The sequence below is a fragment of the Thunnus maccoyii genome, chromosome 14 (assembly GCF_910596095.1).
Source record: "Thunnus maccoyii chromosome 14, fThuMac1.1, whole genome shotgun sequence".
Lineage (NCBI taxonomy): Eukaryota > Metazoa > Chordata > Actinopteri > Scombriformes > Scombridae > Thunnus > Thunnus maccoyii.
Window position 1 is genome coordinate 28,367,140 of NC_056546.1, and position 15,829 is coordinate 28,382,968.

The window sequence follows — 15,829 nt, forward strand, 5'->3', positions numbered from 1 at the left end:
ATGACTCTCTGCATTTATCTGATGATATGTCTGTTGAAGAACTCACAACCAAGACAACCCCAAAGAGAAGCACTTATGAAAACCAGAATCATCAGTGTCTCTGTTTGAGGTGATCTGAACGTGATTCCGATAGTACCTCTCTTCATTTGCAATCTGTAGCATTTGTCATGTGCAACCGCCCCAACAAGTAGCACTTACTGTAGTCAAAATACAAGGCAATGCTCAAGTTGGGCCAATAACTCAAACTCTCAGTGAAAAATCTTCTTTACTCATGAGGTTCCCTCGGAGTCTAGAGATGTTTCTTTCTGGCCTCTTCTGCGTTGCGTCCTGTTAGCAGTGAAAGTGGTGCACAGATTTGCCCATCTTAAATACACAGTGCTACCGTTCAACCCAACCCCGCCTTCATTTTCATCAAGTTTCAATGGCCGTGACAACGGTCAGGAAACAATCACATTCTTTGTACGTGAATAGACAACCGTCATCTCATATTCATGCTGGCCGTTAGCAGATGTTGAGTGGTCAATTAGATTGCAATGAGTTTGCATTGATGCAACACATTGCCACCTGGAGGACCTAGTTGACACTACATCAAAAGAACTGCAATCAATACAGAGAAGTAGAGTTAGCACTGAATGGCTACTTCAACAAAGGGGAAAAAAGATCCAAAAACTCATTCTGACATGGGGGGCATGTGTATACAAATTGTGAATCTGGATCAAGTCTAGGTAGTGACACAGTATAGAATCACACCCCAACTTCAAAGCACTTTCCTTTGTTTTGTTCAAAGAATGTGGCTAAAGTTGAGGTGTATCTCTTACTGAGGTTTTCAATTCACACACAGATCACACATCTGAAGATGCAGTGGTCAATACAACTACCCCAACAACAAGCACTTACTGCATTGAGAACCAAAGTTAGTGTTTGTGTTAGGGTAATAATGATGACAGTCTAGACAGACATGACAAAAACTTGAATTGCCATCAATGTCATGAGAAATACACCCCAACTATATAGCACTTTCTTAATGTTGAAGTCAGAGAGTTGCTTAAGTTGAAGTGTATCTCTCACCGAAATTTGTCTCTGAATTAAAAAAGTGGTTTCCTCTTCTTCCATCCGCTTTGTAGAGATATATGTATGAAGGAATCTGTCCCAACCAAGACAACCCCAAAAACTAGCACTTATGAATGCAAGAATCATCAGTGGCTGTATTTGAGGTGATCTGAGAGTGATTTCCGCAAGAAATGTCTCCTCATATGTACAGTTACTTATGTCAATGAAAACTGCCCCAACAAGTGGCACTTACTGAATTGAACATTCAGTGCTCATGTCAGGGTAAAGCCAAAAACTCATCCGGTGCCAAAACAGCATTCATGTAACAACTGATTTAGAATGGGCGTTTGGAAAAATAGCTTGAAAGGAGCCTGGGAAATCAGAGGTCAGAAAAACTACCCCAACAAGTAGCACTTACTGCATTCAGGACCCAAGTCAGTGCTTCTGTTCAGGTAATGTTAGTGACCGATTCATACATTTCCCATGTCATGTAAAACTGATGTGAAATGACTCTCTGCATTTATCTGATGATATGTCTGTTGAAGAACTCACAACCAAGACAACCCCAAAGAGAAGCACTTATGAAAACCAGAATCATCAGTGTCTCTGTTTGAGGTGATCTGAACGTGATTCCGATAGTACCTCTCTTCATTTGCAATCTGTAGCATTTGTCATGTGCAACCGCCCCAACAAGTAGCACTTACTGTAGTCAAAATACAAGGCAATGCTCAAGTTGGGCCAATAACTCAAACTCTCAGTGAAAAATCTTCTTTACTCATGAGGTTCCCTCGGAGTCTAGAGATGTTTCTTTCTGGCCTCTTCTGCGTTGCGTCCTGTTAGCAGTGAAAGTGGTGCACAGATTTGCCCATCTTAAATACACAGTGCTACCGTTCAACCCAACCCCGTCTTCATTTTCATCAAGTTTCAATGGCCGTGACAACGGTCAGGAAACAATCACATTCTTTGTACGTGAATAGACAACCGTCATCTCATATTCATGCTGGCCGTTAGCAGATGTTGAGTGGTCAATTAGATTGCAATGAGTTTGCATTGATGCAACACATTGCCACCTGGAGGACCTAGTTGACACTACATCAAAAGAACTGCAATCAATACAGAGAAGTAGAGTTAGCACTGAATGGCTACTTCAACAAAGGGGGAAAAAGATCCAAAAACTCATTCTGACATGGGGGGCATGTGTATACAAATTGTGAATCTGGATCAAGTCTAGGTAGTGACACAGTATAGAATCACACCCCAACTTCAAAGCACTTTCCTTTGTTTTGTTCAAAGAATGTGGCTAAAGTTGAGGTGTATCTCTTACTGAGGTTTTCAATTCACACACAGATCACACATCTGAAGATGCAGTGGTCAATACAACTACCCCAACAACAAGCACTTACTGCATTGAGAACCAAAGTTAGTGTTTGTGTTAGGGTAATAATGATGACAGTCTAGACAGACATGACAAAAACTTGAATTGCCATCAATGTCATGAGAAATACACCCCAACTATATAGCACTTTCTTAATGTTGAAGTCAGAGAGTTGCTTAAGTTGAAGTGTATCTCTCACCGAAATTTGTCTCTGAATTAAAAAAGTGGTTTCCTCTTCTTCCATCCGCTTTGTAGAGATATATGTATGAAGGAATCTGTCCCAACCAAGACAACCCCAAAAACTAGCACTTATGAATGCAAGAATCATCAGTGGCTGTATTTGAGGTGATCTGAGAGTGATTTCCGCAAGAAATGTCTCCTCATATGTACAGTTACTTATGTCAATGAAAACTGCCCCAACAAGTAGCACTTACTGAATTGAACATTCAGTGCTCATGTCAGGGTAAAGCCAAAAACTCATCCAGTGCAGCATTCATGTAACAACTGATTTAGACTGGGCGTTTGGAAAAATAGCTTGAAAGGAGCCTGGGAAATCAGAGGTCAGAAAAACTACCCCAACAAGTAGCACTTACTGCATTCAGGACCCAAGTCAGTGCTTCTGTTCAGGTAATGTTAGTGACCGATTCATACATTTCCCGTGTCATGTAAAACTGATGTGAAATGACTCTCTGCATTTATCTGATGATATGTCTGTTGAAGAACTCACAACCAAGACAACCCCAAAGAGAAGCACTTATGAAAACCAGAATCATCAGTGTCTCTGTTTGAGGTGATCTGAACGTGATTCCGATAGTACCTCTCTTCATTTGCAATCTGTAGCATTTGTCATGTGCAACCGCCCCAACAAGTAGCACTTACTGTAGTCAAAATACAAGGCAATGCTCAAGTTGGGCCAATAACTCAAACTCTCAGTGAAAAATCTTCTTTACTCATGAGGTTCCCTCGGAGTCTAGAGATGTTTCTTTCTGGCCTCTTCTGCGTTGCGTCCTGTTAGCAGTGAAAGTGGTGCACAGATTTGCCCATCTTAAATACACAGTGCTACCGTTCAACCCAACCCCGCCTTCATTTTCATCAAGTTTCAATGGCCGTGACAACGGTCAGGAAACAATCACATTCTTTGTACGTGAATAGACAACCGTCATCTCATATTCATGCTGGCCGTTAGCAGATGTTGAGTGGTCAATTAGATTGCAATGAGTTTGCATTGATGCAACACATTGCCACCTGGAGGACCTAGTTGACACTACATCAAAAGAACTGCAATCAATACAGAGAAGTAGAGTTAGCACTGAATGGCTACTTCAACAAAGGGGAAAAAAGATCCAAAAACTCATTCTGACATGGGGGGCATGTGTATACAAATTGTGAATCTGGATCAAGTCTAGGTAGTGACACAGTATAGAATCACACCCCAACTTCAAAGCACTTTCCTTTGTTTTGTTCAAAGAATGTGGCTAAAGTTGAGGTGTATCTCTTACTGAGGTTTTCAATTCACACACAGATCACACATCTGAAGATGCAGTGGTCAATACAACTACCCCAACAACAAGCACTTACTGCATTGAGAACCAAAGTTAGTGTTTGTGTTAGGGTAATAATGATGACAGTCTAGACGGACATGACAAAAACTTGAATTGCCATCAATGTCATGAGAAATACACCCCAACTATATAGCACTTTCTTAATGTTGAAGTCAGAGAGTTGCTTAAGTTGAAGTGTATCTCTCACCGAAATTTGTCTCTGAATTAAAAAAGTGGTTTCCTCTTCTTCCATCCGCTTTGTAGAGATATATGTATGAAGGAATCTGTCCCAACCAAGACAACCCCAAAAACTAGCACTTATGAATGCAAGAATCATCAGTGGCTGTATTTGAGGTGATCTGAGAGTGATTTCCGCAAGAAATGTCTCCTCATATGTACAGTTACTTATGTCAATGAAAACTGCCCCAACAAGTGGCACTTACTGAATTGAACATTCAGTGCTCATGTCAGGGTAAAGCCAAAAACTCATCCAGTGCCAAAACAGCATTCATGTAACAACTGATTTAGAATGGGCGTTTGGAAAAATAGCTTGAAAGGAGCCTGGGAAATCAGGGGTCAGAAAAACTACCCCAACAAGTAGCACTTACTGCATTCAGGACCCAAGTCAGTGCTTCTGTTCAGGTAATGTTAGTGACCGATTCATACATTTCCCGTGTCATGTAAAACTGATGTGAAATGACTCTCTGCATTTATCTGATGATATGTCTGTTGAAGAACTCACAACCAAGACAACCCCAAAGAGAAGCACTTATGAAAACCAGAATCATCAGTGTCTCTGTTTGAGGTGATCTGAACGTGATTCCGATAGTACCTCTCTTCATTTGCAATCTGTAGCATTTGTCATGTGCAACCGCCCCAACAAGTAGCACTTACTGTAGTCAAAATGCTCAAGTTGGGCCAATAACTCAAACTCTCAGTGAAAAATCTTCTTTACTCATGAGGTTCCCTCGGAGTCTAGAGATGTTTCTTTCTGGCCTCTTCTGCGTTGCGTCCTGTTAGCAGTGAAAGTGGTGCACAGATTTGCCCATCTTAAATACACAGTGCTACCGTACAACCCAACCCCGCCTTCATTTTCATCAAGTTTCAATGGCCGTGACAACGGTCAGGAAACAATCACATTCTTTGTACGTGAATAGACAACCGTCATCTCAAATTCATGCAGGCCATTAGCAGATGTTGAGTGGTCAATTAGATTGCAGTGAGTTTGCATTGATGCAACACATTGCCACCTGGAGGACCTAGTTGACACTACATCAAAAGAACTGCAATCAATACAGAGAAGTAGAGTTAGCACTGAATGGCTACTTCAACAAAGGGGAAAAAAGATCCAAAAACTCATTCTGACATGGTGGGCATGTGTATACAAATTGTGAATCTGGATCAAGTCTAGGTAGTGACACAGTATAGAATCACACTCCAACTTCAAAGCACTTTCCTTTGTTTTGTTCAAAGAATGTGGCTAAAGTTGAGGTGTATCTCTTACTGAGGTTTTCAATTCACACACAGATCACACATCTGAAGATGCAGTGGTCAATACAACTACCCCAACAACAAGCACTTACTGCATTGAGAACCAAAGTTAGTTTTTGTGTTAGGGTAATAATGATGACAGTCTAGACAGACATGACAAAAACTTGAATTGCCATCAATGTCATGAGAAATACACCCCAACTATATAGCACTTTCTTAATGTTGAAGTCAGAGAGTTGCTTAAGTTGAAGTGTATCTCTCACCGAAATTTGTCTCTGAATTAAAAAAGTGGTTTCTTCTTCTTCCATCCGCTTTGTAGAGATATATGTATGAAGGAATCTGTCCCAACCAAGACAACCCCAAAAACTAGCACTTATGAATGCAAGAATCATCAGTGGCTGTATTTGAGGTGATCTGAGAGTGATTTCCGCAAGAAATGTCTGCTCATATGTACAGTTACTTATGTCAATGAAAACTGCCCCAACAAGTAGCACTTACTGAATTGAACATTCAGTGCTCATGTCAGGGTAAAGCCAAAAACTCATCCAGTGCCAAAACAGCATTAATGAAAAAGTAACAACTGATTTAGAATGGGCGTTTGGAAAAATAGCTTGAAAGGAGCCTGGGAAATCAGGGGTCAGAAAAACTACCCCAACAAGTAGAACTTACTGCATTCAGGACCCAAGTCAGTGCTTCTGTTCAGGTAATGTTAGTGACCGATTCATACATTTCCCGTGTCATGTAAAACTGATGTGAAATGACTCTCTGCATTTATCTGATGATATGTCTGTTGAAGAACTCACAACCAAGACAACCCCAAAGAGAAGCACTTATGAAAACCAGAATCATCAGTGTCTCTGTTTGAGGTGATCTGAACGTGATTCCGATAGTACCTCTCTTCATTTGCAATCTGTAGCATTTGTCATGTGCAACCGCCCCAACAAGTAGCACTTACTGTAGTCAAAATACAAGGCAATGCTCAAGTTGGGCCAATAACTCAAACTCTCAGTGAAAAATCTTCTTTACTCATGAGGTTCCCTCGGAGCCTAGAGATGTTTCTTTCTGGCCTCTTCTGCGTTGCGTCCTGTTAGCAGTGAAAGTGGTGCACAGATTTGCCCATCTTAAATACACAGTGCTACCGTTCAACCCAACCCCGCCTTCATTTTCATCAAGTTTCAATGGCCGTGACAACGGTCAGGAAACAATCACATTCTTTGTACGTGAATAGACAACCGTCATCTCAAATTCATGCAGGCCATTAGCAGATGTTGAGTGGTCAATTAGATTGCAGTGAGTTTGCATTGATGCAACACATTGCCACCTGGAGGACCTAGTTGACACTACATCAAAAGAACTGCAATCAATACAGAGAAGTAGAGTTAGCACTGAATGGCTACTTCAACAAAGGGGATATCTTACAAAAGACCCCCCAAAAAAGATCCAAAAACTCATTCTGACATGGGGGGCATGTGTATACAAATTGTGAATCTGGATAAAGTCTAGGTAGTGACACAGTATAGAATCACACCCCAACTTCAAAGCACTTTCCTTTGTTTTGTTCAAAGAATGTGGCTAAAGTTGAGGTGTATCTCTTACTGAGGTTTTCAATTCACACACAGATCACACATCTGAAGATGCAGTGGTCAATACAACTACCCCAACAACAAGCACTTACTGCATTGAGAACCAAAGTTAGTGTTTGTGTTAGGGTAATAATGATGACAGTCTAGACAGACATGACAAAAACTTGAATTGCCATCAATGTCATGAGAAATACATTAAAATAATTGCATCCTGTCAGTAGCGAAAGCGGTGCACAGATTTTCCCATCTTTAATTCATAAAGTGTTGCAAACAGTTGACAAAATATGGATGTAAGACTGAATAACATGGCAGTAGATGCACTGCACTTTGTAGCCATGTGTGCCAGTTCTAAGGTTCAATAAATAAACAGTGATGCATCCAGATGACCATTTCCCATGAAAACGGAATCATCAAGTAAAATATTAGGCAACTGAGACACAAAATGTCTCAAACCTCTTAAAAATGATCAATAAATCCATCCTACAAACACAGATGGTGAAAAAACAGAATCTCCATCTTTCCAAATATAGGAATTGACCCATCAAATGTTAATTTTTCAACAGTTTGTTTTGAATGGATGAAGATAATTGCATCCAGTAGACATAATTTGGAGGCCATCTTGAAAAATGGTGACCATATTTGATTTTTGCTTGACTAATGTTAATTTCTTAATAAGTAGACTAATAGTGAACCACATGCAAAATTTCATGCTTATATCATCATCTGATTGATTTTGCAGTCAGCTGCCCCACTATAGAGCCTTATGCAACAGCCTACTGGTTGCTTTATAGGCTCAACAGAGGAGATCAAGTAACGTGCTCAAATGCAAGTTGAAACAAACTCACTGCTAGAGCTTGTTCACAGAACATAGTGGGAAAAACTCAAGTAACCTGACACCTTATTATAAAGTGTTACCGGATGTTCTATATGGAATATTGCCAACACAATCAAGAATAGTCAATCAAGTTAAAATGGTCATGTTCATGTGGGTTCCTACACACACAGTTGGAAACAAGAAAGCAGAGAAGCTAGCTGTGGTGTATAAAAGAAAATTACGTAAAATGCTTAACAATGAGAAGATGCACTGTTATAATACCAGTGCTGTTTTGGGGCACTATGTGTTATCTGTTATCACCTGAAGGTGGCGCTAAGGTGCTTTGGGGGTGCTCAGTGTATGTAGGGAGCTGCTCAAGTGCAAACCTATGTTCACCTGCCTGTTAATAAAGTAGCAAGTAGCATAATAAAGTAGGATGGTGGTTTGCTAACTTCTTCTCTCTGTCCTTTTTTGCAGGAGATATATTTCCCCGCAAAGGTCTGTGATACACAACACTAGCCAAACAAGCAATAAAGAAATGTTGAAGTAAGTATTGAACTGTCAAAATCAGAGAGGAAATTTATCAAGACTGGCAACAAATTTGGGATCATGCAGCCAAAGGAAAACATTTACATTCAACATAGAATGTTGGGGGTGACAAGAAGCAGGGGTAAACATGGAGAGCGTGCCACAACTAGAAGAACGAGTATGGAACATAGTAATCTTAAAAGCACACTTTTCATTATAGGAAAACAGGCCATTGTGAACATGTGTCAGGAAGCAGAGAATTTAGGCCAGTGGTTCTCAAACCTTTTCACATCAAGGACCCCTATGCTGACAAATTAGACCACAGACCTACATTAAGATTTTGTCCCAGGGGCTCCCCATTACTCTCCCAATTTTATAGTGATACAAATTCAATACAATTGTTTCTCAGTTTCTGTGTGGGATATGTATTGTGGTACCTACCAGCGCGCTGTGGTTGTGTAAAACATACCGGAGGTGGATGGGAAATTGAATGATCCAAAAAGTATTTTATAGTATGGAGGTAGTGGAGAGGGCAGAAGACGGTTGTTTTTTTAGGGACTTTTTTTTGGATACTAAACCAGGAGGTGGCAGTAATGCAACATGAAGGATACTAACTGCCGTAAAACTCCAAAGAGAAAAAGATGAAGAAGCAGCAGATGGCTGATGTGAAAATCCTGCTGGACATTATGTGTTTTTAGAACATAACTATAGATTATAGGGACGGACATTCTGTCTCTTTTGAAGATTTAGGGTGAGTAAAAGAATCTAATACGTATACTGCTGTGTTATTTTAGTCAACGCAATGCAACATAGCTTGCTTTAGCTAAACAGCTAAGTTACTGTTATACGTTAGTGATGTTAAGGCTGCTGTATAGTCCCTCAGACATGCTTAACGGACGGTGAAAATCCAGTTAACCCCCCTCCCCCGGCACCTTTCCGACGGCGAATAGGTGCACGGTCATTTCTGTAACTTTCCGAAACGGACAAGCCGACATTCACTCCCCCTTCACGCAGTGATTGGCCAGCTGTGCAGAGGTGAGAGAGGAGCCACGGTTTCAACTTCTCTGTCTATCTCTCCTTTTTTATTCTTGATACAACTGTTTATTTCACGTTTCATGTGAACAGCTGAGTGCAACATTATGATTGTCTTCCAGGAGAGCCTGTCTGAAAATCTGCGCCCTTATCTGCCTGTTTAAAGATATCAGGTCTCCCCGCCCCCTCCCCTCTCTGTGACAGTCGCCTTTGAGTGAAGCCGTTCGGATCAACTATAAACACATTTGATTTCCGACGTGGTCGGACAGCACGTCGTAAGATGATTTTTCCTTAGCTATATACACCAGCCACTTCATTAGGTACATCTGTGCAATCTAATTGAATGTAATACAACAGCTCTGCCATAAGTTCTACTTTTACGAAGCGTATACATTTTTAGTTTTTGTTGTCAGAAAGGTGTACCTTCTACTTTATGTTTATTATCGAGGTCGTAGTGGATGGTGGTGTTGTACTGGAGTGCATTACATTAAAAAAGTGTTCCTAATATTTTTCCCCCTCATGTATGTTAATGGAGTGGACAAAATGTGAGAACACCATTCAATACACCGCCACGACCTCAATAATAAACATAAAGTAGAATAATCAACTTTCTGACAATGTCAACAAAAACTGAAAACGTATAAGCTTGATAAATGTAGATTTTTTATGGCAGAGCCATTGTATTGGATTGCATTAGATTGCACAGGTTTACCTATTAAAGTAGCCAGTGAGTGTATGAGCATCATAGCTCTCTATATGTAAATATCGGCCAGACTGAGTTTGTTGAGCCAAAAATGGACTTTGATAAAATGACGTTCACGTTCTGAAAATATCTATTTATGTATGCGTCGTAATTATTAATATGCTCAAACATCCAGGGGCTGCTCACAAATCACTGGAGGTCCTGAGCTAATTTCTGTGTGGTATTTATGTTTAGTAATAATCAAGACATCTTTAAATAAGCAGATTTTTAAATATAGTATGGCTGTATTGGTGAACGCTGGAGGTATTTGGCAACAAGTCTCCAGAGTCAATATTGGCTTTGCTAAACCAAATCTGTATTGCAGATTAATAGGCACCAAGGCCTGCTGTTGGAGGAAGGGTCTCTGGATTGTGCTGTGAGTGGAGGGGCATCTCAACAAGTTGCAATTTTTGAGTTCAATAGTCAAGTCAATGACTTTGACAAAAATGTTAAAACTGTATTCTTCGCACAGTGACAAATGATCTTGAATGGCTGTCCTGAAACATTCCTTAAGTTTGGTCAGCTTAAGTACCCCAACAAGTTAAACTTAAGAATTCAAGTTAGTGGCTATATTAAGTTTGATTTACTGTATACTTCAAACCAAATTCCTTTCAGGTGGTCTAATAGCATCTGAAACCCCCACCCATCATAGGCTGCTTTTCAGATGGTGGAGGAGGGGAGATTGTCTGACATTTTTTTAACTTCCCAAAACAGACAATCACACCCAAGTCAGTGACTGGCCAGGTGTATGAAGGTGTGAAAATTGTATTTATTTAGCACCTCTCTCAAACTGTTGTTTTTCATTCTTCACACAGCTACTTCCATTGCTTTCTGTGTTAAACCTGCAACCTGCGACATGAACCCCTTCGAGGAGAGACTGTCTGAGGCTGTGCGTCTTTATCCTCATTTGTATGATGCATCCCTCCGTGACTACAAAGATACACAGAAAACACTGAATTCTTGGCGACAGATTGGCGAGATAGTGGGATGTGGCCCAGAAGAGGTGAAAATGAAGTGGAACAAGCTTCGTGATCGCTTTGCAAAAGCAAAAAAGAGGGCGCTGAAGGGTAGGCAGAATGGAACAACTGGAGGGGAAAAGACTCCTGTTCTTTACACCCAACTGTCCTGGCTGTGCACCTTCGTCAAACACCGCCAGACAGTGGACAACATGGTCAAGGATGAGGTAATTATGTTTTGTCTTCTTCATGAATGTGCATTTACCACCACATAGGTCTGCTGTGTTTTTTGCTTGTTCTGTCTTTGCTCTTTTCTCGAAAGAGTTTTTTTCTCCTCAAAGATAGCCACTTCCCACTGCCAGCTAGCATGCTGCTTTTCTTGCCACTGAGCATGCTGCTAATATTACTAACTAGCTAGCACAAAGCAACTGACTGGAGCTGACACAACAATGGATGTGTTTTAATTCCTGAGTGTAAAACTTGCAATGCTGTCTCTGCAGAGAGAGACTGCTACATCGTCTGATGGGCCACAGTCGTCAGTCATCAATGCGAGTCAGCCAGAGATCAGCAGCCAGCCCCTTTGCTTGGCAAGCCGGGACACTGACCTCTCAGTGAGCCGTGGCCAGCACCACTACACACCCACCCAGCACAGCCACCTGTCAGAGAGCAGTGATACAAGCAGGCAGTCAGTCCTGGAATCCACCAGGGCATTGCAAGACAACCAGGGGGCACCGTTGGTGTGTTCCTCACCACAGTTGGATGTGGCAAGGAGGAGGAGGAAGGCAGCCAAGCGGCGGGCAGAGAGCGACGAGGAGGCATCTGTTTCGCAGCTCCTGTCATTTATTCAAGAGTGGAGTGCGTCATGGGTGGAGAGGCAGCGTAAACACATGGAGGAGCTGCAAATGTTGAGGCAGCCACAAGAGGACAAGTTTGCACAGCGATTTACATCTTTGATAGAGTTTGCCAGAACTCTGCCAACGCCCGAACTGGATGAGTTTGAGTTCAAGCTGGCGCAGCTTGTTTATGAGACTAAGAAGGGGCTCCAGGGAAAACTGTGAACATGAACACTGAACTGACTAAACACAGTTAATAAAGATGCTTTCTTGTTGTTGTTTTTTAAACATCAGTTTATTGTGTTTTTTTTTACACAATAAAACATTTGATTGAAGTCTGTCCTCTCTGTCTTACTTTGCAAATAATGTAGGTTGGGAGAATATGTTGTTTTAAGATGATATGTTTTAAAGACATCTATCCCATATGCATTACTCATATACAGTATTCATGCTTACATTTCTGTCTGTAGTCCTACTAGGGGATCAGTGGTTATGGTGGGAAGTGAAATGAGGTGGAACAACTTGGTTTCACAGTTTAAAAAGGATGATGCTAACGCATCCCATTTTAACATTATATGTAACACCAGGTAACACCATAGACACGTAAATGACATTATGTTTGGCAAGGCAAACTTAATTTCGTCACACATTTCACATAAAGGGGAAAATCAAATGTAACTTATCCTTAATGTTTTGTTCGAAGATTTTGTGTGTGGATATAATCACAGGATTATTACATCTGTAAACCCACAGAGTCCCCTTTTTCATATACACGATATATCTACAAGGATTGGATTATTGTGATTGCTTCTTGTGTTTACTAATCAGTACTGGCTGTTGAGAACAATCATGCACAGAACTTTGCTTCAAATACAATTTATTCCTCTATTGAAAATAGTTCCAATTTAGAGTGGTTTGCATTTACTGAACAAACAGACCTAAACACTCACCTGAAATTCTGCAGATCTGGAAAGTAAGAATAATATCACTTGTCTTTGTGTGTTTTCTACACTGCTGCTTCACTGCTTTTGGTGCACTGGGCCCATCACATGTTTTTCAGTATGAATTATCCACTGTGTGATATTTTTGATATTAACATAGAATCCAACATACTCCCTGTAACATGATATGTTTTATAGTACCTCTGTTCTCCCTGAAAATCATCACCTAGCTTTTCAAATTGGCCCTCTTCATCTCATTGCACTGGTTTGTTGATCCCGGCTAAATTCCAGTGGCTGGATATGAAACTCGGCTCAACTCAATGGTTAAACAGGAGACTGTTATTGCAAATTGTGTGTTAAGCAGCATTTTGGTCACAGCTGGTCCAAACTGAGTTCTTACCAGTGGGGTTTAATCCATAGACACACATATAAATTGACTGTGTGATTTGCATGCAAACTTCATGTGAGTCATCGTAAAGTAATAGCAACTGCTGCCATCAGATGAATGTAGTGGACTAACAAGTGCAATCTTGTAGGAGGGCTTCAACACAATAACAACAGAATTCACAGGTCACATTCATGAATGTGACTATATTGCAAAGGTGTGTTTCTGAGTCATTTAAACATTTGGATTAAATCTTTTTCTATTAATCTTTCATGAGACATTTCATTTTTAAGGTGTTTTGTATGTTAGTGCAGAGTTGATTATAAAATAAATTTTATTTATGTAGCATCTTTCAAGTGTTGTTTCGAAAAATGTGTTTTTCTTCTTGCTCCTACGGTTGAATGTTTGAGCTTCACTGTGCTGAATGATCTATGTGCAGAGTTTAACACTCTTAAGTTTGTTTGCACATTCATCTGCTGAAAGTGAAAAGTTTCTCTGTGCTCATTGAAAATCAGATTTTAAGGGGGGTATGATTTGTGACATTACAAATATTTTGGAAGCCAATTCTTGTCCAATAATCAACTTACACAAAAGTGATGTGGAAACTTGATGCCCTCAGTGCACACACACTGAAAATGGACTTTACAGTGAAGTAGGAGACATCTTCTGTCCAATGGTTAAACTTCTGAATAAAATAAAAATAAAATATATTTGCATATTTATAGATTGAGTAATTTTTAATGAGGAAGAAGGAGGAGATGTATTTTTGGTTATTTTAACAAACTAACTTTTTTGTGGAAAAAATATATCAGACACAAATTATTATTCAGTAGAGTAGTTTACAAACATCTTAAAAGATGTCTGAAGGGGGCCTTTAAATTGAGGCCTCCTAATTCGATTCTGGTGAAATGTTATATGATATACCTGTTTAAACCATGTACTGTTTATAAGATGTTTATACAGTATACAGTCTAAGGTATTAACTATGAAACTGTACAATGACAAGACCTTCATTTGTTTTAAATTCTCTAAGGGCAAGGGAAGTTGAATACATCTATGAACTGATCATAACTATCAAGATTTTTTTCAGATATAAAGGTGACGTCGTCTTGGTTATTCTATCTCCAAATGTACAAAGATTTCACCAAATTATGTCTGAACCAATGCATGTTGGTAGTGATGACCGTCGTTAACATTCTGGCATACAAGGCTTAATCAAACACTTCATGAAATAAGTACACACCCAATGCATTGTCACTGGGGCATTTTTAATATCTACTCCATTAACATATATGAGGGGGACAAAAATATTAGGAACACTTTTCAATATAATGCAGTCCATTACACCACCATCCCCACCACGACCTCAATAATAAACATAAAGTAGAATAATCAACTTTCTGACAGTGTCAACAAAAACTGAATTTATGGCAGAACTGTTGTATTGGATTGGATTAGATTGCACAAATGTTCCTAATAAAGCAGCTGGTGACACAGGAAAGATGCTGAACAAGTGGCCACTAAGCTCTCATTAAACAAAAACAAACTGTATCCACAGCATAGTGTTAATGGACAAATAATCAAAAATGTTGATGAGGTTAAATATTTAGGTATGACTTTGGATTCCAACTTGACTTTTGAAAGCCATATTAAAAGATGAGTCAAAAATTGAAATATAACATGGTTAAATTAAGACATATTAGGAACTCATTAACAATAGAAGCATCAAAAACATTTTTGCATGCAATGATTTTTTCACATCTTCATTATTGTATATCCTGCTGGTCCCAGGCCAGTAAGACTGTGCTGAAACCAAGTGAAATTCTTTTTAAACAAGCCTTAAATCATTAAATTACATGAAAATCTCATTCTGTTTTCAGAAGTTCAGTTGGTATTCCAGATAATTCACAATGCTGCTCCTCCACCACTGAAGAGCTTTTTTCATCTCTGCTCTGAGCAAATGAGCAGAACCTCTCAATCTGCTCTAAACTCAGACTTACACATCCCTATGTGGTGGACTGCTTTTGCATAATCTGCTTTTTCATTTACAGTAATCAAACATTGGGATATTCTTCCAGGTGAGTTTAAAACTTGCACAGACTTTCATTCTTTTTCCCATGGTGCAAAAAATGGATATTGAGCAACCAGTCATGTCAACATTTATTTTACAGTGATTTAGATTTTAAATTGTAATGAACTGTAATCCTATAGCTGTACTGCATGAATGTGCTGGTAAATGTTGATGTGTGTTTTTAGATTTGTTTGTAGAATTCTTAGTGTGACAGAGACTATGCAATAGTGTCACATGTACATTAATGTTTTTATTATCTGGTAATTGTTCTGTGTACCTGCCCAGGGACTGCAGATGGAAATTAGCTAATAGCTAAATCTGGCATAAAACATCTCTTCTCATTTTGAGATTAATGTTTTTTATGCATGGTCCTTGTTTAATAAAGACTGATTATAATAATAAAATAGCATCAGCACTAAAGGAAACAAAACATTATATTACGTCAGGAAATCTTATTGGGAAGGAATCATGTAACATCTATTTTTAA

The 15,829-nt window shown here is 39.6% G+C and overlaps 1 protein-coding gene across 4 annotated transcripts; it reads left to right on the forward strand.

Moving 5' to 3' along the window:
- Positions 1–8,971: 8,971 nt before the first annotated feature.
- On the forward strand, positions 8,972–12,280 carry LOC121911741. Of its 4 annotated transcripts, none has more exons than XM_042433543.1 (4): positions 8,972–9,133; positions 9,258–9,417; positions 10,972–11,339; positions 11,613–12,280. In XM_042433543.1, exons 3-4 carry the CDS (start codon positions 11,013–11,015, stop codon positions 12,168–12,170), a joined length of 885 nt encoding a protein of 294 aa, XP_042289477.1. In that variant the 5' UTR covers positions 8,972–9,133; positions 9,258–9,417; positions 10,972–11,012; the 3' UTR covers positions 12,171–12,280. The 4 variants fall into 4 exon arrangements, with proteins under 4 accessions (XP_042289477.1, XP_042289480.1, XP_042289478.1 ...); XM_042433546.1 differs by having other exon boundaries at positions 9,333–9,417; XM_042433544.1 differs by lacking the exon at positions 9,258–9,417.
- Positions 12,281–15,829: the final 3,549 nt, after the last annotated feature.

Excerpts from the sequence above, each read along its gene's own strand:
- LOC121911741 (XM_042433543.1), top strand. The coding sequence starts at position 11,013 with ATGAACCCCTTCGAGGAGAGACTGTCTGAGGCTGTGCGTCTTTATCCT. Across the intron at positions 11,340-11,612 it reads ACAACATGGTCAAGGATGAG|AGAGAGACTGCTACATCGTC; the intron begins GTAATTATGTTT and ends CTGTCTCTGCAG.